We start from the raw sequence: 21,255 nt of genomic DNA, 5'->3' as shown, positions 1-21,255 counted from the left end.
CACAATATTCAAAATGAGGCCTGACTAAGGTCCTGTACAGCTGCAATATCACTTGCCAATTTTTATTCAATGTCCCGACCGATGAAGGCCAGCATGCCATATGCCTTCTTGACCACCTTATACACATGCGTTGCCACTTTCAGTGATGGGTGGGCACGCCCAGACCTCTCTGCCTGTCAGTACTCGCAATAGTTCTACCATTTATTGTGTAAGTCCGACATGCATTGGACCTTCCAAAGTACATTACACCCCCTTCCGGATTAAACTCCATCTGCCATTCCCCTGCCCAAGACTCCAACCAGTTTATATCCTGCTGTATCCTCTGACAATTCTCTTCATTATCCGCAACTCCACCAATTTTTGTGTCGTCTGTGAACTTACTAATCAGACCAGCTACATTTTCTTCCAAATCATTTATATACACCACGAACAGCAAAGTCCCCAGAACTGATCCCTGTGGAACACCGCTAGTCACAACCTTCCATTCAGAAAAGCACCCTTCTACTGCAACCCTCGGTCTTCTGTGGACAAGCCAGTTCTGTATCCAACTTGCCAGTTCTCCTCTGATCCCATGTGAGTTCACCTTTGTACCAGTCTACCATGAGGTACCTTGTCAAAGGCTTTACTGAAGTCCATGTATACAACATCTACTGCCTTTTCCTCATCTATCATTGTTGTCACTTCCTTGAAAAACTCGGAGCAAATTAGTGAGGCACGATCTCTCCTTCATAAAGCCATGCTGTCCATCACTAATAAGTCAATTTTACAATCCCTTTTGCTGGATACTGTGCTTTAAGAAGATGTGTAGCATACAAGAGCAAGTCCAAAGTTAGTCCCAGCTCTCCAGCTGGCTCATTTCTCCCTGCCGTGCAGGGTTGAAATTGCCAGTGTCATTAGAAAGCTATTACACTAAGGCTGTGTTCCAGATTTGGCATTCACCACAAGGCCTATCTCAGTGAATCCTAGTTCCTTAAAGCTCCATTATTCCTGTCTTCTTCCTTTAAAACAGAAAACCAACTCTCACAAACATCCTGCTTAATTATTTCCACAAAATAGGCAGCCTTTGCTCTTCGCAGCAGTAGCTATTTTACCACTCCACTGCTCTCTCTGTTTGTCAAAAAGCAGCTGTCCGTTTTTCTGTGAGTTACTGCGACAAGGTGTGAAAACTGTCAGTTGATATTTTGAATTGATTACTTTTTGAGTTTCTTCCCCGTGGCAACCAGATGACTTGGCATATCTCCAAACTGGGGTACTTTGGGAATTCTTAGTCTCACCGTAAGTTAAACGAGATATTTTAAAACTAAACACCTTATAGAATTCAGTTTTTATGTTGCTTCACACTAAAGCTTCCTCTCCTCTACATCAGCATTGTGCTTAATATTATACTGGAGGAGCACTTGTTATTGTTTTCTTTTCCATTTTCCAAATAAGACTTCTTTCAGGCCACTGAGTATGAGATTGCCAGTTTGGTGCAGAATTATGGACAATTCTGTTCTGTGGAGTTATGCCACTTGGATCTTGCTTCAGGCTGCCCAAAGCCATGTCACCTGAGATATTTGCATCTTGAAGAGGAATATCAATCTAGGCTGAATTTCACACCCAATCTTTTGAAAGGGCAACAGAGCTAACCATATACAGCCTTTGTTAAGTATGTATTATAATCCACATTTTAATATCCTGAGCTTTATAAAAAGTTTCTAATATGTACGCAAACTTCTAATCATAAATTTTGTTTCACTGTGCCAATTTTACCAGGCCTGGGTAAAAAGGACAAAATAGCAGGTTAATATACCTGACAGCTTGATGAAATTGAGAAAGTATGTTAACATTAGCAGTAAGCAGCTCGAGTGCCTTTTCATTTAAAGTCTAGGATCTTTAATAACAAATGTTCAGTCTCTACATCTTGAAACGGAGACTCTTGTCTGACTTCATACCTCACTAACAATTGTGATCCTGAGACTTTTTCCTCCAGCTGAACAAAAATCAATATTTTTCTAAAGTGTAATCAAATGATGATCCTGGTTCAGACAGAGATTAAGTGTGGTGTGACTGAAGGCATCCATTTCTATTGATTTTCCTTGTAACCAACATTCCACAACCTCATGAATTAAAGTATTAATACTTGATTTTTAAAATTCTGAGCATGTGTTTTTTTTAATACTCGGGACTGTTGCTGTTAATTACTAGAGGCAGTAGGATTTGTTTGTTGCAATACTTGGGTTCAGAATAAGTGGATTCAGATGCGCCATGTTGTGTTTGCACATGCATATGAAGCCTGCACATATTCAGTGGGCTTTATTTACCATTTTGGTTACCACGCGATAGAGTAGCATTTTTCAACTGAGGTAACCCAGCTACCTGTAATACATTCCCTCTTGTAATCTAGACCCAATCATCATCAATTACCTTCATTAATGATGAGGTCAGAAGTGGATATGTTTGCGATGATTGCACAGTATTCAATATCATCTATGATTACTCAGGTAATGAAGAAACCCCATGTCCATATGCAGCAAGACCAGGACTATTCGGGCTTGAGAAAATAAGTAACAAGTAACACACAACTGCCAGGCAATAACCATCTCAATAACCAATGACCACCTCCCTTGGACAAACTTAATATCCTGGGTGTTGGGGCGGGGGGGGTCCTACCATTGATCAGACACTTAATTGGGCCAGCCATATAAGCACTGTGGCACAAGAGGAGGTCAAATCCTGACTCCACATCTACAAGGTGCAAGTCAGGAGTCTGGTGGAACATTCTCCATTGGCCTGGGTGAGTACACTCAAGTTCAACACCATCCAGGACAAAGCAGTTTACTTGACCAGCACCCCATCCACCACCTTAAACAATCATTCCCTCCACTTATGGTGCACAGTGGCAGCAATGATGCAACAAGGTGCACTGCAGCAATTCACCAAGCCTCCTTCGAGAGCGTCTCCTACACCCATGACCTAAACCACCTAGAAGGACAAGGGCAGCAGATGAGACGCCACTTGCAAGTTCCTTCACAAGTCACACACCATCCTGATTTTTTTAATTTATGGGACCATACCAGCATCGTATCTAAGGAAGGATGTTGCTGGTCTTGGAAAGGGTCCAGAGGAGGTTCACAAGGATGATCCCTAGAATGAAGAACTTGTCGAAAGAGGAACGGTTGAGGACACTGGGTCTGTACTCGTAGGATGAGGGGGGATCTTATTGAAACTTAGAGGATACTGCGAGGCCTGGATAGAATGGACGTGGAGGGGATGTTTCCACTTTGTAGGAGAAACTAGAACCGGAGGACACAATCTCAGACTAAAGGGACGATCCTTTAAAACAGAGATGAGGAGGAATTTCTTCAGCCAGAGGGTGGTGAATCTATGGAACTCTTTGCCGCAGGAGGCTGTGGAGGCCAAATCACTGAGTGTCTTTAAGACAGAGATAGATAGGTTCTTGACTAATAAGGGGATCAGGGGTTATGGGGAGAAGGCAAGAGAATGGGGATGAGAAAATATCAGCCATGATTGAATGGCGGAGCAGACTCGATGGCCGAGTGACCTAATTCTGCTCCTATGTCTTGTGGTCTTATGGGACATGGCAGCATTTATTGCTCTTGAGGGGGCAGTTAAGAGTCAACCACATTGCTGTGGGTCTGGAGTGACATGTAGGACCGATTTCCTTCCCCAAAGGACATTAGTGAACCAGCTGGGTTTTTACAACCATCAACCGTGGTTTCATGGTCATCATTAGACTTTTATTTCCAGATTTTTATTTAATTCAAATTTCACCTTTTGCAGTGGTTGGACTTGAACCTGGGACCCGAGAGCATTACCCTGGGTTTCTAGTTTACAAGTCCAGTGATAATACCACGACGCCACTGCCTCCCCTATTTGAAACTACATTGTCAATCATTTGCTATTGCTGAGTCAAAATCTTGGAACTCCCTTACAGCACTGTGAGTGTACTTGCACCAATTTAGAATTGCAGTCAGTCAGATTGGGACAAAAAAGCAATGGGTAAGTTGCTCCATCTAGCTACCGTCTTCTCCACAGGGATGGAATGTGGTGGTGATGATAATTAACATTTCACTCCTTGCTTCAATTTATTTTTATCCTCTCCTGATGGAGAAAACATTTCTATGGGTGTGACAGAATTTAAGTATTCTTGTTTGATATTGTACATGACAAATATTGTATGTTAAACTACAACACAGATCCCTGGGAAAGAATTCAAGACTTCAGTTCCATCTACAGACTGGAGATGAGTATGAGAGGAGAAAATCATTGGCATGATTTTGGCGGCACAGTGGTTAGCACTGTTGCTTCACAGCGTCAGGGACCCAGGTTTCAGGGTTACCGCTTGGGTCACTGCCTGTGCGGAGTCTGCACGTTCTACCCGTGTCTGCGTGGGTTTCATCCGGGTGCTCCGGTTTCCTCCCAAAAGTCTCAAAAGATGTGCTTGTTCGGTGATTTGGACATTCTGAATTCTCCCTCAGTGTGCCAGAACAGGTGCCGGTGGCGGCTAGGAGACTTTCACAGTAACTTCATTGCAGTGTTAATGTACGCCTATTTGTGACATTAATAAAGATTATTATTATTATAAAGTTTCCTCAAGGAAGGATAGATTCAGCATTGCATGCACTACTTTGTAGAATTGATGAGCACGGCGATTAATGTGTTCTGCTTTAGACCGTGCACATGTATGTGCGTTGATTGTTGCTCCATTGTTATCTTTGTTCGATTTTGCATTCAGATTGAAGTTCATTATTACTTCATTATTGTTTTTTTAGGCAGTTGCATTCAGATTAAGGACTGACCCTGAACCGTGAAACTCTCTTACATTTATTTAAGTGGATTTAACTGAAGGGTGATTTTAAAGAGACACTTTCTTGATTGACACAGAAGGAAAGTAACTGAAATGGCCACATTATTTTAATTGCTGCAACATTTTGCAATGTAGTGTCTAGAATATAAAGGTGGAAAAAGGGCTTGCCAAACATTTCAATAAATATACCATATTTTGTATTTCTTGACAGTCATATTTGTGTATTATTTTGTCATACAAATGTACTGAATGCTCTCTTTTATTGAAAATAACACAGACCACTTCTGATAAATTGGCATGTACATATGTACTATTTATTAATGATGTAAGGTAGTGGCAGATTTATTCAGCAGGTTTTCTCCAAGGATGGTTAATGGAAATTGAAACCAAACAAGTTATCTATGACTGATAACATAAGGAAACCCCTTTCTATTGTTCTCACTTGTACCAATTTACATGTGGAAAATCCTGCTGGTGGTACTTTTGGAATGATAAAGATCTAGTTAGCTGCATTTTCTGGAAATATTGTAAATACTCAGCATTAGCACTTTGCATTCCAGAGCTGTGAGGGATGTAAACTCCTGCCCAAAGAATGAGATATTAAGAGGGCTAACCAAATAAAATCATGATTTAAACAGGTGGGTTTGAAGTGGGGTGAAAAGTGGGCAGTCAGAGAATTCTAGTTCATGGGGCTTCAGTGGTTGATGCCGTGAGCATTAATGATGTACAAAAGTCGAGAGAGAGGATAGCAGTTTGGAGGGGTGAAGGAGAGTAGTTAGAAATAAAGGCATTTGAATAAAAGCTGAAAATTTAAATTTGAGGTGTGAATGAATGAAGTCCGTGTATGTCAGTGAGGATAAGGGCTGATAGGATTTCAATGAGGATGTTAAACTACAACACTGTCAGCTGGAGTTTTGATTAGCTAAAATGAATGGAAGGCCAGACAGGAAAGTATTGAAATCGTAGACTCTGGAGGCCACTAAGGTGTACTTGAGACTTATGAAGCCACTTTGAGAGGTCTTTGAGAAGAAGAATTGTGTATTTTGGAGCTCAGGTAGGTTGAATAAGAAAGGAAGGCTGCAAACCGTCTGGTTCAGCATCAGGGAGGGAAATATATTCACTGGTGAAGATACATAACTTGTTACCGTGGCTTAAGGTGAGATATTTGGTCTTCCCAGTGTTTAGTTCTGTGGAATTGTTGACCGGATGTTGGGTAAGCAGACTCCAGTGTACAGAAAGAGTGCAGTGATACAGATATTACCAGTGTGCACATGGAAGCTGAGCTCATGATTGTGGATATTGTTGCCAGAACACAGCATTTAAAGCAGTAGAAGGAGGGAATCAAGAATGGAAACTAGGAATCTCCTTAGATGACTGTATGGGATTGATAATAATAATAGCTTATTGTCACAAGTAGGCTTCAATGAAGTTACTGTGAAAAGGAATGAAAGATTACTGAATGATCCGACTATTATTGGTTGGATAAAAATGCAATTACGTGAGGGTATTTTTAACTGGCTGTTGGATAGACCCTGGAAGGGAATGGTGTGATCAACCATTCCAATGACTGCAGACAGCTTGAAGAAGGTGAGGACCAATAGTGCATTACTGTCATGAAAAATGCAAGTTGTGACTTTCACAGGACAAATTGAATGCTGCAGGGTTGCGAGGAGGATTGGTAACCTAGTTGCAGGCTTTCCATTGGAAGGTCCAGGGAGAGATGTAGGTATTTCTTCTGTATATAGGAGGCACCAGACTTTTAAGAACTTTGGTGAGGAATTAGATGCTCCAGGTGAAATACTTTGCAAGGACAGAAGGTTTGAGAAATTGCTGGCAATTTTGACAAGTTTAATTGATAAACACTTCAAATGGAGTTGAATAACTGTTGTGGTTGAAAGGAGAGAAATTTTCCCCATGCAACTTTCAAAAATTCGGTTATGGGTGCCCAGCACCTCTTATCCGCCCCTAATTAATCTTGAGAAGGTCTCGGTGAGCAGCCACCTTGAACCGCTACAGTCGATGTGGTGTTAGTACATCGAAAATGTGGTTAGGAAGAATGTTCCAGATCCCAATGATGATGATAAAAGACTGGTGATGTATTTCAAAGTCAGGATGTATACAACGTTGAGGGTAACTTATAGGATGTGGTGTTCCCATGCACCTGTTGCCTTTGACCTTGTAGATGATAGAAATCAGGTTTGAAGACGCTATCGAAGAAAACTTGAGTGAGTTGTTGCTGCCCACCCAGTCGGTGGAGCACACTGCAACCATGTGATGAAACTGAGAGATATCTGCTGGAAAGAAGTAAGATCCTCAACTTGCAGGAAAACCAGAGAGTCCACAATACCATATTGGTCACTGGGGGTGTTAATTGGAGTTAAACCTCCATCTAAGCTGCCTTCCATCTGGGTTAGCGGCTGGGGAAAGATGAAAAACCTAGTATTATTTACTCTGGAGAAAATAATGTTCAGGGAATATATTATTCAGACATTCAAGATACTTGAGGGAATGAATCAACTGAACTTTGTTAATATACTGGAGATTACTATTAGAACTAGAAACTTTCAGTTTGTACTCCGTGGCACTATGAAGATTGCTCAGTTTTTAAAAATTAATTCATGGGATATGGTCATCACTGGCAAGGTCACTATTTATGCTCATTTTTAATTACTCTCGGGAAGATGGTGATTAGCCATTCTTAAGCCATTGCTGTCTTTGTGGTGCAGGTACTTCCACAGTGCTATAGGTATGGAGTTCCAGGCTTGTAACTCAGTGATGCTGAAGGAATAGCGATATATTTCCAAATAAGCCATGTGATTTGGAGGGTACTTGCAGATGGTGATGGTCCCATGTTCCAATTGTCCTTATCCTTCGAGGTGATAGAGATCTTGGGTTTGGGAGGTGCTGTCAAAGGAGCCTTTGTAAGTTGCTGTCATGTATCTTGTCAGCAGTGTAAACGTCAGGCACAGTGGAGGGAGTGAATGTTCAAGGTGGTGGATGGATGAGCTACCCAGAGATGGTGACGGAGGGGTTTGGGAAATTAACTTCAAGATATTACTCATGACTATGTCAAGCTCTTGCTTGTCAAGTGTTTGGGGCAGCCCTTCCAACTTTCATACACGTTCCAAAACATCAATGAGAAGGACTTTGCAGTGTTGACTTTACCCTGTGTGTCCTTGTCATGACTGGTGTTGAGGGTGATTTCCGTGGTCCATCTGTATTATTACTAGACCTTTTTTTGCAGTGTTTTGATATAAGTGGGTGGTGTGTTAGTACATTGCAGTGGACAACTAAGTGACAACTTTATTGTGGGTCTAGAGTCACAGCCAAGCCAGGAAAAGAAGGCAGATGTCTTCCCTGAAGGATGTTAATGAACAGGTAAGTCTTTATGGACACCTGCTAGTTTCATATTTACAATTATGAACACCAGCTTTATATTCTAGATTAAGGCTAGTTTAATAAAGACACGGGGAGTCCACACCGAGTAAAATAAAGAACCAAGCTTTATTTATAACAGTATTTACACTAGCTGATAGATACCAACGGGTTCCCCCTCTAGTCGGTGCCTCACTGGCTGACCTAGAGTTTCCCTGCCCCTCAGCGAGGGAACCCGTACTCTGCGCGGGCCATGGGGAAGATAACCATTCCCATCCCAAAATCCCGTGCGGAATTTCACAGCTGGGGTTTGATTTGGGATTAGCCAAAGCCTCTGGATTACTAGTTCAACAACATACACAACCTCCCACCAGTCATGGTTTGGATTGGATTTGTTTATTGTTACGTGTACCGAGATACATTGAAAAGTATTTTTCTGTGAGAAACTCATTTAGTTAATGAAAATAAAATAAAAAGAAAATACATCATATCATAGAATAATCATAGAATTTACAGTGCAGAAGGAGGCCATTTGGCCTATTGAGTCTGCACCGGCTCTTGGAAAGAGCACCCTACCCAAGCACACCTCCACCCTATCCCCATAACCCAGTAACCCCACCCAACACTAAGGGCAATTTTGGACACTAAGGGCAATTTAGCATGGCCAATCCACCTAACCTGCACATCTTTGGACTGTGGGAGGAAACCGGAGCACCCGGAGGAAACCCACGCACACACTGGGAGAACGTGCAGACTCCGCACAGACAGTGACCCAAGCCGGGAATCGAACCTGGGATCCTGGAGCTGTGAAGCAATTGTGTTAACCACCATGCTACCGTGCTGCCCAATGGGGCAACACAAGATACCCAATGTAAATACATAGACTCCGGCATCGGATGAAGCATACTGGAGTGTGGTATTATTCAGGCCAGTCCATAAGCGGGTCGTTTAGGAGCCTGGTAACAGCGGGGAAGAATCTGTTTTTGAATCTGGTTGTGCGTGTTCTCAGACTTCTGTATCTCCTGCCCGATGGGAGAGGTTGGAAGAGTGAGTAAGCTGGGTGGGAGGGGTCTTTAATTATGCTACCCGCTTTCCCAAGGCAGCGGGAGATGTAGATAGAGTCAATGGATGGGAGGCAGGTTCGTGAGATGGACTGGGCTGTGTTCACGACTCTCTGAAGCTTCTTGCGGTCTTGGGCTGAACAGTTGCCATACCAGGCTGTGATGCAGCCATATAGCTTTCTATGGTGCATCTGTAAAAGTTGGTAAGAGTTAATATGGACATGCCCTTGAATTTCCTTAGTTTCCTGTTGTGCTTCTTGGTGGTAGCGTCGGCGTGGGTGGACCAGGACTGATTTTTAGTGATGTACACCCCGAGGAATTTGAAGCTGTTAACCATCTCCACCTCGGCTATGTTGATGTAGACAGGGGTGTGTACAGTACTTTGCTTCCTGAAGTCAATGATGGTTTCCTAGTATTATATTTTACTCTGTGTTTTCATTATCTTGCAGCATTTCACTCAATGCTTCTGTGAAGTTGTTCTGTGTTCCAAAGCTCTTCAAACCATGCCACAGCCTTCAAGGTCTCACACTGCATCAAAATGTTAACTTGGGAGTGTTGTGACATTGTTAGCAGTGTCTTATATAATTCTGAGATGAAACAAAATTTATGTTGTGTTACTGGGAATGTCCGATTGCCTTTCTTGCATGTGAATTTTGTTATTCTCCGATGTTATACCCACCCCCTTGTCTTAAATAGACACTTTTCATCTGGTTGGCATTCTATGCCGTACAATTAGCAGTCCTGATTTTAATTGTTTCACCATCGGTGGTCATGTCTTCATTTGTCATCTCCCTGAGCTCTGGAAATTCCTTATTGTCCTTCCCCCTCTAAGATTCTGATAGATTTTACAATAAACACTTTATTTTTTTAATTAACTGTGATAACCATCTGACTTTTAATATCATCCCATTCTGTGTTATTTCCCATATCCATTTCACAAGGTTGTCAGGTGTGCAGTGCTTCATGGTGGCTTTTGTTGGCCTACATGCGATTTGCCATGATATGTCATGTTTCCTGCAAAATTTGGTAGATCTGGATTATGTTGGACACTTAATATCTCTTTCCTGCAATAACAGGATCCACCAAGCTAAGTGGAGGTTGGACACTGAAAGGTCCTCCAGTCTTCTGCCCAAGAACAGCTGTATCGGTCTTTGTTCGTTTAGTAGGTTCAACTGTGCCAGTCCCACTACATAAGTAAAATGCTTGACTGCTTAAAGCATGCAAGCAAATGCTTTTTCATGTATGAAATTGACTTGGATGCATTAGCGTCTGGTCCCTGTCACAAGCCTCTTGGATTAGCATGATTGATAGAAAATATCCATTGGCTGTTGTATCATGGCGAAAAGATTTTTCTGGGTCAGCTGGAGCCAGAACAGACTCTTTCTGTAAAGCTAATTTTAAGTGTGCACAGGTGGATAATGCTGTGAACGTTTTAATCACAGAAAATGATTCATCTTCAAGGACTAAGTCCTTCTGGAAGAATTTTTCTTTCAAACGACACTATCTCTGTTACATAAAGGAGATATTAGGAAATTGGGTCCAGAAATGAGACCCCAATATACCAGGCAATTTGGCGGTTAAACCGACTGAGGAAAAAGAAGACCTGCGAGCACAGTCAGAGGGATACCCCCAGACCTGGCCGAGTTACACTGTCCCATTGAGACTTAAACTAGTTAGTGCGAATACACAGGATGGCCCGGTTCAACAAGAGTGATTCACTTAAGATCCATTGTCTTTTGGGAAACTCCTGTTGGACCAGCTATTAGCCCACTACAGAGTCAGATGGCCTGTTTGTCTGTCAATGGGAGGTTAGTTGCATATCAATAGCATAGCTCTGCTTTTTGAATAAACAGGAGTAGGCAATAAAACAGCCAAGATAACATTGATGGGTTCAAGTCTGGGCACACCAGGAGAGAGAGCCTTTGTTTGAGGAGCAGGGTGGGGCGGAGCTCAGAAAGAATCCTGGTTTGAACAGGTACAGGAGAATAGTTTGCACACCCACCCAGAGAGGCCATGAAAAGCTGCTCCAGATACCAGTGTTCAAAAAGAACTTGGCTAATAGCAGAAAATTGTTTTGCAAATGCAAGTATTGCCGTTGTCCTTCTGTGTAAGTGGCATGAGAGCTTCGTGCTCATTGTCGGGTGCTGTGCAATGGGACCTAATGTGTTAAGGTTAAGAAATAACTTGTAATCTGTTATTGGTATAGTGGAAGCTTAAAGTTTAAATATTGTTTTGTTTTCTGTTTTAATAAAGTTTGTTTATAAAATAACCAAACCCAACATCCTATATTATCATTCCTGGAACAAATCGATCTTTCTGCACCGTCTTAAAACTCAAAGGAATTATGGCTCTGGATCAGACTCTAAGGGCGGGAATCTCCCCTACCCGGCGGGGCGGGGGGTCCCGGCGTGATGGATTGGCGTGAACTACTGCGGCGTCAGGCCAGCCCCAAAATGCGGAATCCTTCGCACCTCTAGGGACTAGGCCCGCAGCTTTAGGGGCGAGGCCCGCCACAGAGTGGTTGGCGCCCCGCCGGCTGGTGTCGTCATCCCTGAGCATGCGCAGGGGAGGGTTCACCTATGCGTCGGCCATGGCGGAGGCTGATGGTCGGTGCATAGGAAAAGAGTGCCCCCACGGCACAGGCCTGCCCGCGGATCGGTGGGCCCCGATTGCGGGCCAGGCCACCGTTGGGGCACCCCCCGTGGCCAGATCGGCCCGCGCCCCCCCAGGACCCCGGAGCCCGCCTGCGCCGCCAGGTCCCGCTGGTAAGGGACCTGGTTCAATTTACGCCGGTGGGACTGGCATAGAAGCAGCGGGACTTCGGCCCATCGCAGGCCGGAGAATCGCCGGGGGAGGGGGGCCCGCCGAATGGCGCGGCGTGATTCCCGCCCCCGCCGAATCTCCGGTGCCGGAAAATTTGGAGGCTGGCGGAGGCGGGATTCACGCCGCCACCAGGCGATTCTCCGACCCGGCGGGGGCTCGGAGAATCCCGCCCTTAACCATCGTTGAGAGCTGTTCGGTTATCTGTAGCAGTCGCTGAAAGGATTGATGCAAGAACTTTGATTGCTTTCCTTGGAAGTTACAAAAAAGATAATTAAGCAGTTTTGAAGAAGCTGGAAACCTCTTAACCCCGGTGGAGTGTGTGCGAAGGCAATCACATGGTACTCTATAGTTCTGAAAAATACATTCCTGGAAGACTGTATCTACAAGTTGGCTTTGTTTTGCTTTGAGAAGAAAGACCAACCATTTGTGAAAAGAAGACAGCAGTCGTTTTGCAGTCCAGAGCCAGAAGTGAATATAAGCTGCTTCTAAGTTTCTCCAGATACTGGAATTGAGTACCTGCGGGTGTTTCTTGGGTCCGCCTGAAAAGCAGTGCAAGAGTCATTGATTGTTTCGCAGATCAGCGCTGAGAGACCAATGCATAACCCAGACACTATTGCAAGGGCTCCACCATCTTTCCATTGTGTTGTGTGTGTGTTGTTTATTGAAAGAAGCCCGGTTAAAGTCTTTTTAACTCTGTGTAACAGCAGTGAAGGTAAATAATTCACCATTGGGTGAATAAATCTTTTAGACTAATAGTGCGACCTGTGGAGGAGTGGAGCTAATCAAACTGTGTACTCTTCCCATCCTGATCGCATCAGTGAACAAAATATTCTCATAAATTCCAGCAAAACCAGTCCCAAAATTGCCTATCATTTTAACAGATGTTGGTAAGGCGACCAAATCGAATCATAGTGTAGTACAGCACAAAGAGACCATTTGGCCCATCGAGTCTGCATTATTCTTCCTGAGAATTTAATTTGGCCCATTCCCTGCTCTTTCTACACGTCATTCCAAATCTTTTAGCGATATCACCAATGGGAAGAATTTCAACAGAAGTGGAAGCATCAATATTCCAGCGTACAAATTCAAACCCGCCTGCTTCAGAATCAACCCAAAGATGATCGTTAATATCATAACTGAATTGGTATTGAATATAAAAAGCAAATTACATTATAGTTGAGTAATTGATGCTCTAATGGCATCATAAATACCAACTAATGTATGGCCATGTTTGATCAAAAGCGTTTAGTCACCATTTTGACGGAAGTTGAGTTTGGTTAAAATTTAATGTGGTTGTTACTATTGTGTTTTTGTTGCAGAGTCACGAAGGCAGAACCTCAAAGCCTGCATCAATGGCTGCCACAGATGATATGTTCATTCCTCTGGAGTGTTTGCTTCCTACAGGTACTTTTATTTTTCCTCTCAAACAGCACGCCATTATGTTGGGTTATTTGTCACTTATGCGATGTTTGTACTTAGTATAGCACGTACATCTTTTATTGATTTGATTTATTGTCCCATGTACCGAAGTACAGTGGAAAGTATTTTTCTGCGGCCGAAGGAACGTACACAGTATGTATATAGTACAAAGAGAATAATCAACAGAGAACATTGACAAATGATACATCGACAAACAGTGATTGGTTACAGTGCAGAACAAGGGGCCAAACAAAGCAAATGCATGAGCAAGAGCAGCATCGGGCATCGTGAATAGTGTTCTTACAGGGAACAGATCAGTCTGAGGGAGAGTCGTTGAGTCTTGGAGCTGTGGGGAAGAAGCTGTTCCTGTGTCTGGATGTGCGGGTCTTCAGACTTCTGTCTCTTCTGCCTGATGAAAGGGTCTGGAAGAAGGGAATGCCTGGGTGGGCGGGGTCGCTGATAATGCTGTCTGCCTTCCTGAGGCAGCGGGAGGTATATACAGAATCAATGTGGAGGTGGCAAGCTTGTGTGATGCGTTGGGCTGAATTCACCACACTCTGTAGTTTCTTGCGATCTTGGACTGAGCAGTTGCCATAACAGGCTGTGATGCAGTCAGATAAGTAGCTCTCTATCGCACATCTGTAGAAGTTTGAGAGAGTTGATGCAGACATGCCAAATTTCTTTAGCTTCCGTAGGAAGTAGAGACGTTGTTGAGCTTTCTTGACTGTTGCATCAACATTGCACCACAGTCGTATCATCCGCAAACTTATAGAACATAGAACACAGAACATACAGTGCAGAAGGAGGCCATTCGGCCCATTGAGTCTGCACCAACCCACTTAGGCCCTCACTTCCACCCTATCCCCGTAACCCAATACCCCATCTAACCTTTTTGGACACTAAGGTCAATTTATCATGGCCAATCTACCTAACCTGCACATCTTTGGACTGTTGGAGGAAACCGGAGCACCCGGAGGAAACCCACGCAGACACGGGGAGAACATGCAGACTCCGCACAGACAGTGACCCAGCAGAGAATTGAACCTGGGACCCTGGCACTGTGAAGGTACAGTGCTAGTCACTTGTGCTTCCGTGCCGCCCTAGAGTTGGAGTTAAATCTTGCCACACAGTCACAATGGGCTTTCAAGACACAATGGGCTTTACCCATTGAGGTAAGAATGTGGACACTTTGCCAATGAAATCTAAGTACCGATGCTCACACTATAGCAAACATTATGAAATCTGAACTATTTCAAAACATGTCCACGAGGAAGTAGTGGATAGCACGTTTTGTGAGTTGGTCACACCGCAGATAAAGAGTACTGAGGCAGATAGAAAGGGGTGACCATCAGACAGAGGAAGAGTAGGAAGGCAGTGCAGGAATCCCCTGTGGCCATCTACCTCCAAAACAGGTATACCGTTGAGGGAGATGGCTTTCCAGGGGAAAGCAGCAGGAGCCAAGTTCATGGCACCGTGGCTGGCTCTGCTGCACAGGAGGGCAGGAAAAAGAGTAATAGATCTATAGTTATAGGGGATTCGATTGTAAAGGGAGTAGACAGGTGTTTCTGCAGACGAAAACAAGACTCCAGGAAGGTATGTTGCCTCCCGGGTGCAAGGGTCCTGGATGTCTCAGAGCGGCTGCAGGACATTCTAAAGGGGGAGGGTGTACAGCCAGCTGTCGTGATGCATATAGGCACCAACGATATAGGTAAAAAACAGGATGAAGTCTTACATGCTAAATTTAAGGAGTTAGGACTAAAAAGTAGGATCTCAAAGGTAGTAGTCTCAGGATTGCTACCAGTGCCACGTGCTCGTCAGAATAGGGATGGCAGGATAGAGAGGATGAATGCGTGGCTTGCGGAATGGTGCAGGAGGGAGGGATTCAGATTTTTGGGACATTGGAACTGGTTCTGGGGGAGATAAGACCTTACAAATCGGACGGTCTACACCTGGGCAGGACTGGAACCAATGTCCTGGGGGCTTGTTTGCTAGCGCTGTTGGGGAGGATTTAAACTAATGTGGCAGGGGGATGGGAATCAATGCAAGAAGTTGGAGGGTAATAAAGAGAGGATAGAAACAAGAGTCAGTAAGGAGAAAAGTGGAAGGCAGAGAAACAGATTGAAGGCAGATGAACTCAGGGCATGGATAGGTATATGGGACTGGGATATTATAGCTATTACTGAAACATGGTTAAAGGAGGGGCAGGGCTGGCAGCTCACTGTTCCGGATTAAACAGGAGGTAAGAGAGGAGGGGGAGTTGCATTTTTGATTGGGGACAGTATCATGACAGTACAGAGAGATATGTCCGAAGGCTCGCCCACTGAGTCAACGTGGGTAGAACTGAAAAATAAGAATGGTGAGATCACTTTTATAGGACTACTATTGGCCCCCAAATAGTCAGTGGGATATTAAGGAGCAAATATGTAAAGAGATTACAGATTGTTGCAGGAAAAATAGGGTGGTAATAGTTGGGGACTTTAACTTTCCCAACATTAACTGGAACAGCCATACCACGAGGGCAGCACGGTAGCACAAGTGGATAGTACTGTGGCTGCACAGCGCCAGGGTCCCAGGTTCGATTCCCTGCTGGGTCACTATCTGTGCGGAGTCTGCACGTTCTCCTTGTGTCTACGTGGGTTTCTTCTGAGTGCTCCGGTTTCCTCCCACAGTCCAAAGATGTGCAGGTTAGGTGGATTGGCCATGATAAATTGCCCTTAGTGACCGAAAAGGTTTGGAGGGGTTATTGGGTTACGGGGATGGGGTGGAAGTGAGGGCTTAAGTGGGTCGGTGCAGACTTGATGGGCTGAATGTCCTCCTTCTGCACTGTATATTCTATGTTCTATATTCTATGTTCTAGGGGTTTGGATGGAGAGAAATTTGTCGAGTGTATTCAGGAAGAATTCCTCATTCAATATGTGGATTGCCTGACGAGAGAGGGGGCAAAACTTGACCACCTCTTGGGGAATAAGGAAGGGCAGGTGACGGAGGTGTGAGTGAGGGATCACTTTGGGACCAGTGACCATAATTCCATTAGTTTTAAGATAGCTATGGAGAATGATAGTTCTGGCCCAAAAGTTAAAATTCTAAATTGGGGTAAGGCCAATTTCGAGGGTATCAGGCAGGAACTTTCAAAAGTTCATTGGGGAAGCCTATTTGCAGGTAAGGGGACAGCTGGTAAGTGGGAGTCTTTCAAAAAGGTGTTAACGAGGGTTCAGGGAGAGCACATTCCTCTTAGAGTGAAGGGTAAGGCTGGTGGAAGGAAGGAACCCTGGATGACATTGGGATATTGAGGCTATGGTCAAAAGGAAGAAGGAGGCATATGGCATGCATAGGCAGCTGGGATCGAATGGAGCCCTTGAAGAGTATAGGGCTTGTCGGAGTAGAGTTGAGAGAGAAATCAGGAGGGCAAAAAGGGGACATAAGATTGTCCTGGCAGATAAGGCAAAGGAAAATCCAAAGAGCTTTTACAGATACATAAAGGGTAAAAGGGTGACTAGGGAGAGAGTAGGACCTCTTAAGGTCATTATGTGCAGATTCACAAGAGGTGGGAGAGGTCCTAAACAAATATTTTGCGTCTGTATTTACTGTTAAGAAAGGCACAAATGTTAGAGAAATTGGGGAAATAAAAAGTGATCCCAGAACATGTGGGAGGCTAGGGAGGAAATTGCTGGCCGCCTAGTTGAGATATTTGAATCATCGACAGCGACAGGAGAGGTGGCTGAAGATTGGAGGGTAGCAAATGTTGTGCCTTTTGTTTAAGAAAGGCTGTAGGGATAAGCCTGGGAACTATAGACCAGTTATCCTTATTTCTGCAGTGGTTAAATTGTTAGAAGGTTTTCTGAGGGCCAGGACATACAGGCATTTAGACAGGCAAGGGCTAATTGGGGAAAGTCAGCATGGCTTTGTAAGGGGAAAGTCATGTCTCACGAATTTGACTGAGCTTTTTGAAGGGGTAACCAAGAAGATAGATGAGGGCAGTGTAGTTGACGTTGTCTACATGGACTTTAGCACGGCCTTTGACAAGGTACCGTATGTAGGTTCTTGCAAAAGGTTTAATCTCATGGAATCCAGGGTGAAATAGCAAATTGGATACAAAATTGGCTTGGCGACAGAAACCAAAGGGTGGTTGTGGAGGGTTGTTTTTCAAACTCGAGGCCTGTGACCAGCGGTGTGCCTCGTGGATCGGTGCTGGGTCCACTGTTATTTGTTATATATATATATATATTAATGATTTGGATGAGAATGTCGGAGGCATGGTTAGTAAATTTGAAGATGACACCAAGATAGTGGATAGTGAAGAAGGTTATATAAGATTGCAACAGGATCTTGACCAATTGAGCCAGTGGACCAATGAATGGCAGATTGAGTTTAATTTAGATAAATGTGAGGTGATGCATTTTGCTAGATCAAATCAGGCCAGGACCTACTCCGCTAATGGTATGGAGTTGGGGAGAATTACAGAACAAAGAGATCTAGGGGTACAATTTCATAGCTCCTTGAAGGTGGAGTCATAGATGGACAGGATGGTTTTATTGGTCAGAATATTGAATACAGGAGTTGGGACGTCTTGTTGAAGTTGTGCAAGACATTGGTAAGATCACACATGGAATATTGTGTTCAGTTCTGGTCACCCTATTACAAGAAGGATATTGTTAAACTAGATAAAGTGCAGAAGAGATTTACGAGGATGGTACCAGGACTTGATGGTCTGTGTTATAAGGAGAGGCTGGATAGGCTGGATCTTTTTTCCCTGGAGCATAGGAGTCTTAGGGGTGAACTTATAGAGGTCTATAAAATAATGTGGAGCATAGATAAGGTAGATAGTCAACATCTTAGAACTAGAGGGCATAGGTTTAAGGTGAGAGGGGAGAGATACAAAAGAGACCAGAGGGGAAATTTCTTTCCACAGAGTGTGGTGAGCATCTGGAACGAGCTGCCAGAGGCAGTGGTCGAGGTGGGTACAATTCTTTCCTTTAAAAAACAGTCAGTTACATGGGCAGGGTGGGTATCGAGGGATATGGGCCAAATGCAGGCAAGTGGGACTAGCTTAGTGATAGAAACTGGGCGGCATGGACAAGCTGGGCCGAAGGGCCTGTTTCCATGCTGTAAACATCTATGACTCTGTGTGTCCTTTAGTTTTCTGGGAACTTAAAGCAAACTATTATGAATGGTTGCCAAAAGAGAAAATGCAGGAAAATCTCTGCAGGTCTGGCAGCGTCCGTAAAGAGAGAAACGAGTTAATGTTTCGAGTCCAGGTGACCCTTTGTCAATGAATCAGCAGATGAAAGGGTCAGCTGCACTCGAATCATTAGGTCTTTTCTCTCCCTACAGATGCTGCCAGACCTGCTGAGATTTTCCAGCATTTTCTCTTTTGGTTTCGGATTCCAGCATCCGCAGTAATTATGAACAGTTGTTCATAAAAACCAAGTAGTCATCAGTGGTGGAGCTTATGTCTCAAATTGAAGTATTTAAGACCACCTTAACTCAAATTAAATAATCTTATCAAAGCGATCATTGTTCATTTTCAGCTCTCTGCAAGAGTAACTCGGGTGATGTTTAAAAAATGTATTCATGGGATGTGATGAGCACCTTCTTGAACCACTCCAGTCCATTTAAGAACATAAGAACTAGGAGCAGGAGTATGCCATCTGACCCCTCGATAGGTATTCCCACAGTTCTGTTAGGGAGGGAGTTCCAGGATTTTGACCCAGTGATGTTGAAAGAATAATGATGTAGTTCCAAGTCAGGATAGTATCTGACTTGGAGGGGAGCTTGCAGGCGGTGATGTTCCTGTTTAAACTATGGGAATTAAATACTAAATATAGCATCCTGAGCTACATATTCTGCTCATGTTAAAATGCAAGAATATGTGGATTTAGGGAGGAGTAAAAAGCACAAATGGTATGCACTTGATCTGTTATTTCAATATATTTACCTTTCATTTGCCTCATTATAGGTAGGATGTGGATGCTTTGGAGAGGGTGCAGAGGAGATTTACCAGGATGCTGCCTGGACTGGAGGGCATGTCTTGTGAAGAAAGGTTGAGGGAGCTAGGGCTTTTCTCACTGGAGCGAAGACGGCAGAGAGGTGACTTGATAGAGGTGTACAAGGCGATGAGAGGCATGGATAGAGTGGATAGCCAGAGACTTTTCCCCAGGGTGGAAATGGCTGTCACAAGGGGACATAATTTTAAGGTGATTGGAGGAAGGTATAGGGGAGATGTCAGAGGTAGGTTCTTTACTCAGAGAGTGGTGGGTGTGTGGAATGCACTGCCAGCGGAGGTGGTGGAGTCAGAGTCATTAGGGACATTTAAGCGACTGTTAGACAGGCACATGGACAGCAGTAAATTGAAGGGGTGTAGGTTAGGTTGATCTGAGATTAGGATAAATGGTCGGCACAATATTGTGGGCTGAAGGGCCTGTACTGTGCTGTCCTGTTCTATGTCCTATTATCTAGCATAACAGTTCCTTCCTGTTTTACTCTGTTAGGTAATTTGGGCATTCTCTATTCTCCTTTTGTGTGCCCGAACAGGCGCCGGAGTGTGGCGACTAGGGGCTTTTCACAGTAACTTCACTGAAATGTGAGTCAACTTGTGTGACAATAACGATTATTATTATTATTATACTCTCCTTTCTCCCGTTGATTCATTTTTCTGGATAGGCCTCTCACAGCATGTGGCTATAATGTACAGTACATAAGATCCAGCATTGAAAGTACTTGTGAGAGCACGTCTGTTGATCCTTCAGTTTCTGAGTTTATCTAATCATAACAAATACTCCAGAATTGATTTGTGAAGAGCACCTTCACATCGCTTTTAGCTTTGCACAACACTGAAAGATCGGAGAGAATATTTGTAATGGTTAAATCGGAACTTAGCTTAATTTCTCATTACTGCTTTAAACATTCTTAATTAGCCAGCCTGTGGTGTGCCTGACCAATACACTGAATTTGGGCATAATGAATTGGTGAAATGCAATGATTATGATCTCGATGAAATATGTCATAGATGTATGAGGCAATATCCTTATTGAGTGTTGGAAAAATGTAAAATGACTGAGATTTATTCATTTTGATCAAAGGCAAGCAATTTGTTCTAGGTATAAATCCAATATGAAACTATGTCACACAGAGTATTGGAATGTGGAATTGTCTGCCGCATGGAGTAGCTGCGGTACAAGTGTAGTTATATTTAAGGGGAATCTAGCTAAGTATTTGAGGGAGCAAGGAATGGAAGGGGATGCTCAAGGAGTTAGATGAAGTAGGATGAGAGGGCACTCATATAAGTTGGATTAAGTGGATCAAGGCCAGTTGGATTAAGTGGCCTGTTTCTGTGCTGTACATGCAACGTAATTTAGCTTTTTCAGTGCTTTTGCTACTGAAGGAATTGACTATCTGGAAATGAAAACAACGTTTTGCTCATGGTTTATCTTCGATCAAAAGCTTGGTATGTGAGAAATTGTGATGGCACGTACCAGCGTCATATTATGTCAGGAGAGCGCCCATTACTCTTGGGGTCAAAACATTTTTTTAAAATGTCATTTATCTTGCAACATTAATTTTGACAAGATATAGATGGCATTAAGTCCTTTATGCATGTCTTTACATCCTGTACCTTTGAAGTAGTATTTTAATTGGATTTATTTTGTGTGGGTATGACTGGTATGCCAACTATTGTGCTAAGAATTGTGCAAATTGTTTGAATGTTTTCTGGAAATACAATAACTGGATGCAATTGATTGTTTCCTGCTTCCATTCACATCTTAATGT

At 43.5% G+C, this 21,255-nt stretch overlaps 1 protein-coding gene across 6 annotated transcripts in view; it reads left to right on the top strand.

The window, feature by feature from the left end:
* Window positions 1-21,255, top strand: part of LOC140425027 (thiamine pyrophosphokinase 1-like) — a 555,937-nt gene that overhangs the window by 104,627 nt on the left and 430,055 nt on the right. For all 6 annotated transcript variants that reach the window (XM_072508810.1, XM_072508811.1, XM_072508813.1 and 3 more), the window contains one exon: window positions 13,389-13,473. In XM_072508810.1, the coding sequence (XP_072364911.1) occupies window positions 13,389-13,473 (85 nt within the window). The remainder of the gene's footprint in view (window positions 1-13,388; window positions 13,474-21,255) is intronic.

This window comes from Scyliorhinus torazame, chromosome 6 (genome assembly GCF_047496885.1).
Source record: "Scyliorhinus torazame isolate Kashiwa2021f chromosome 6, sScyTor2.1, whole genome shotgun sequence".
Lineage (NCBI taxonomy): Eukaryota > Metazoa > Chordata > Chondrichthyes > Carcharhiniformes > Scyliorhinidae > Scyliorhinus > Scyliorhinus torazame.
Note: the sequence above shows the minus strand (reverse complement) of the source record. Positions and strands in the feature narration are given on the sequence as shown.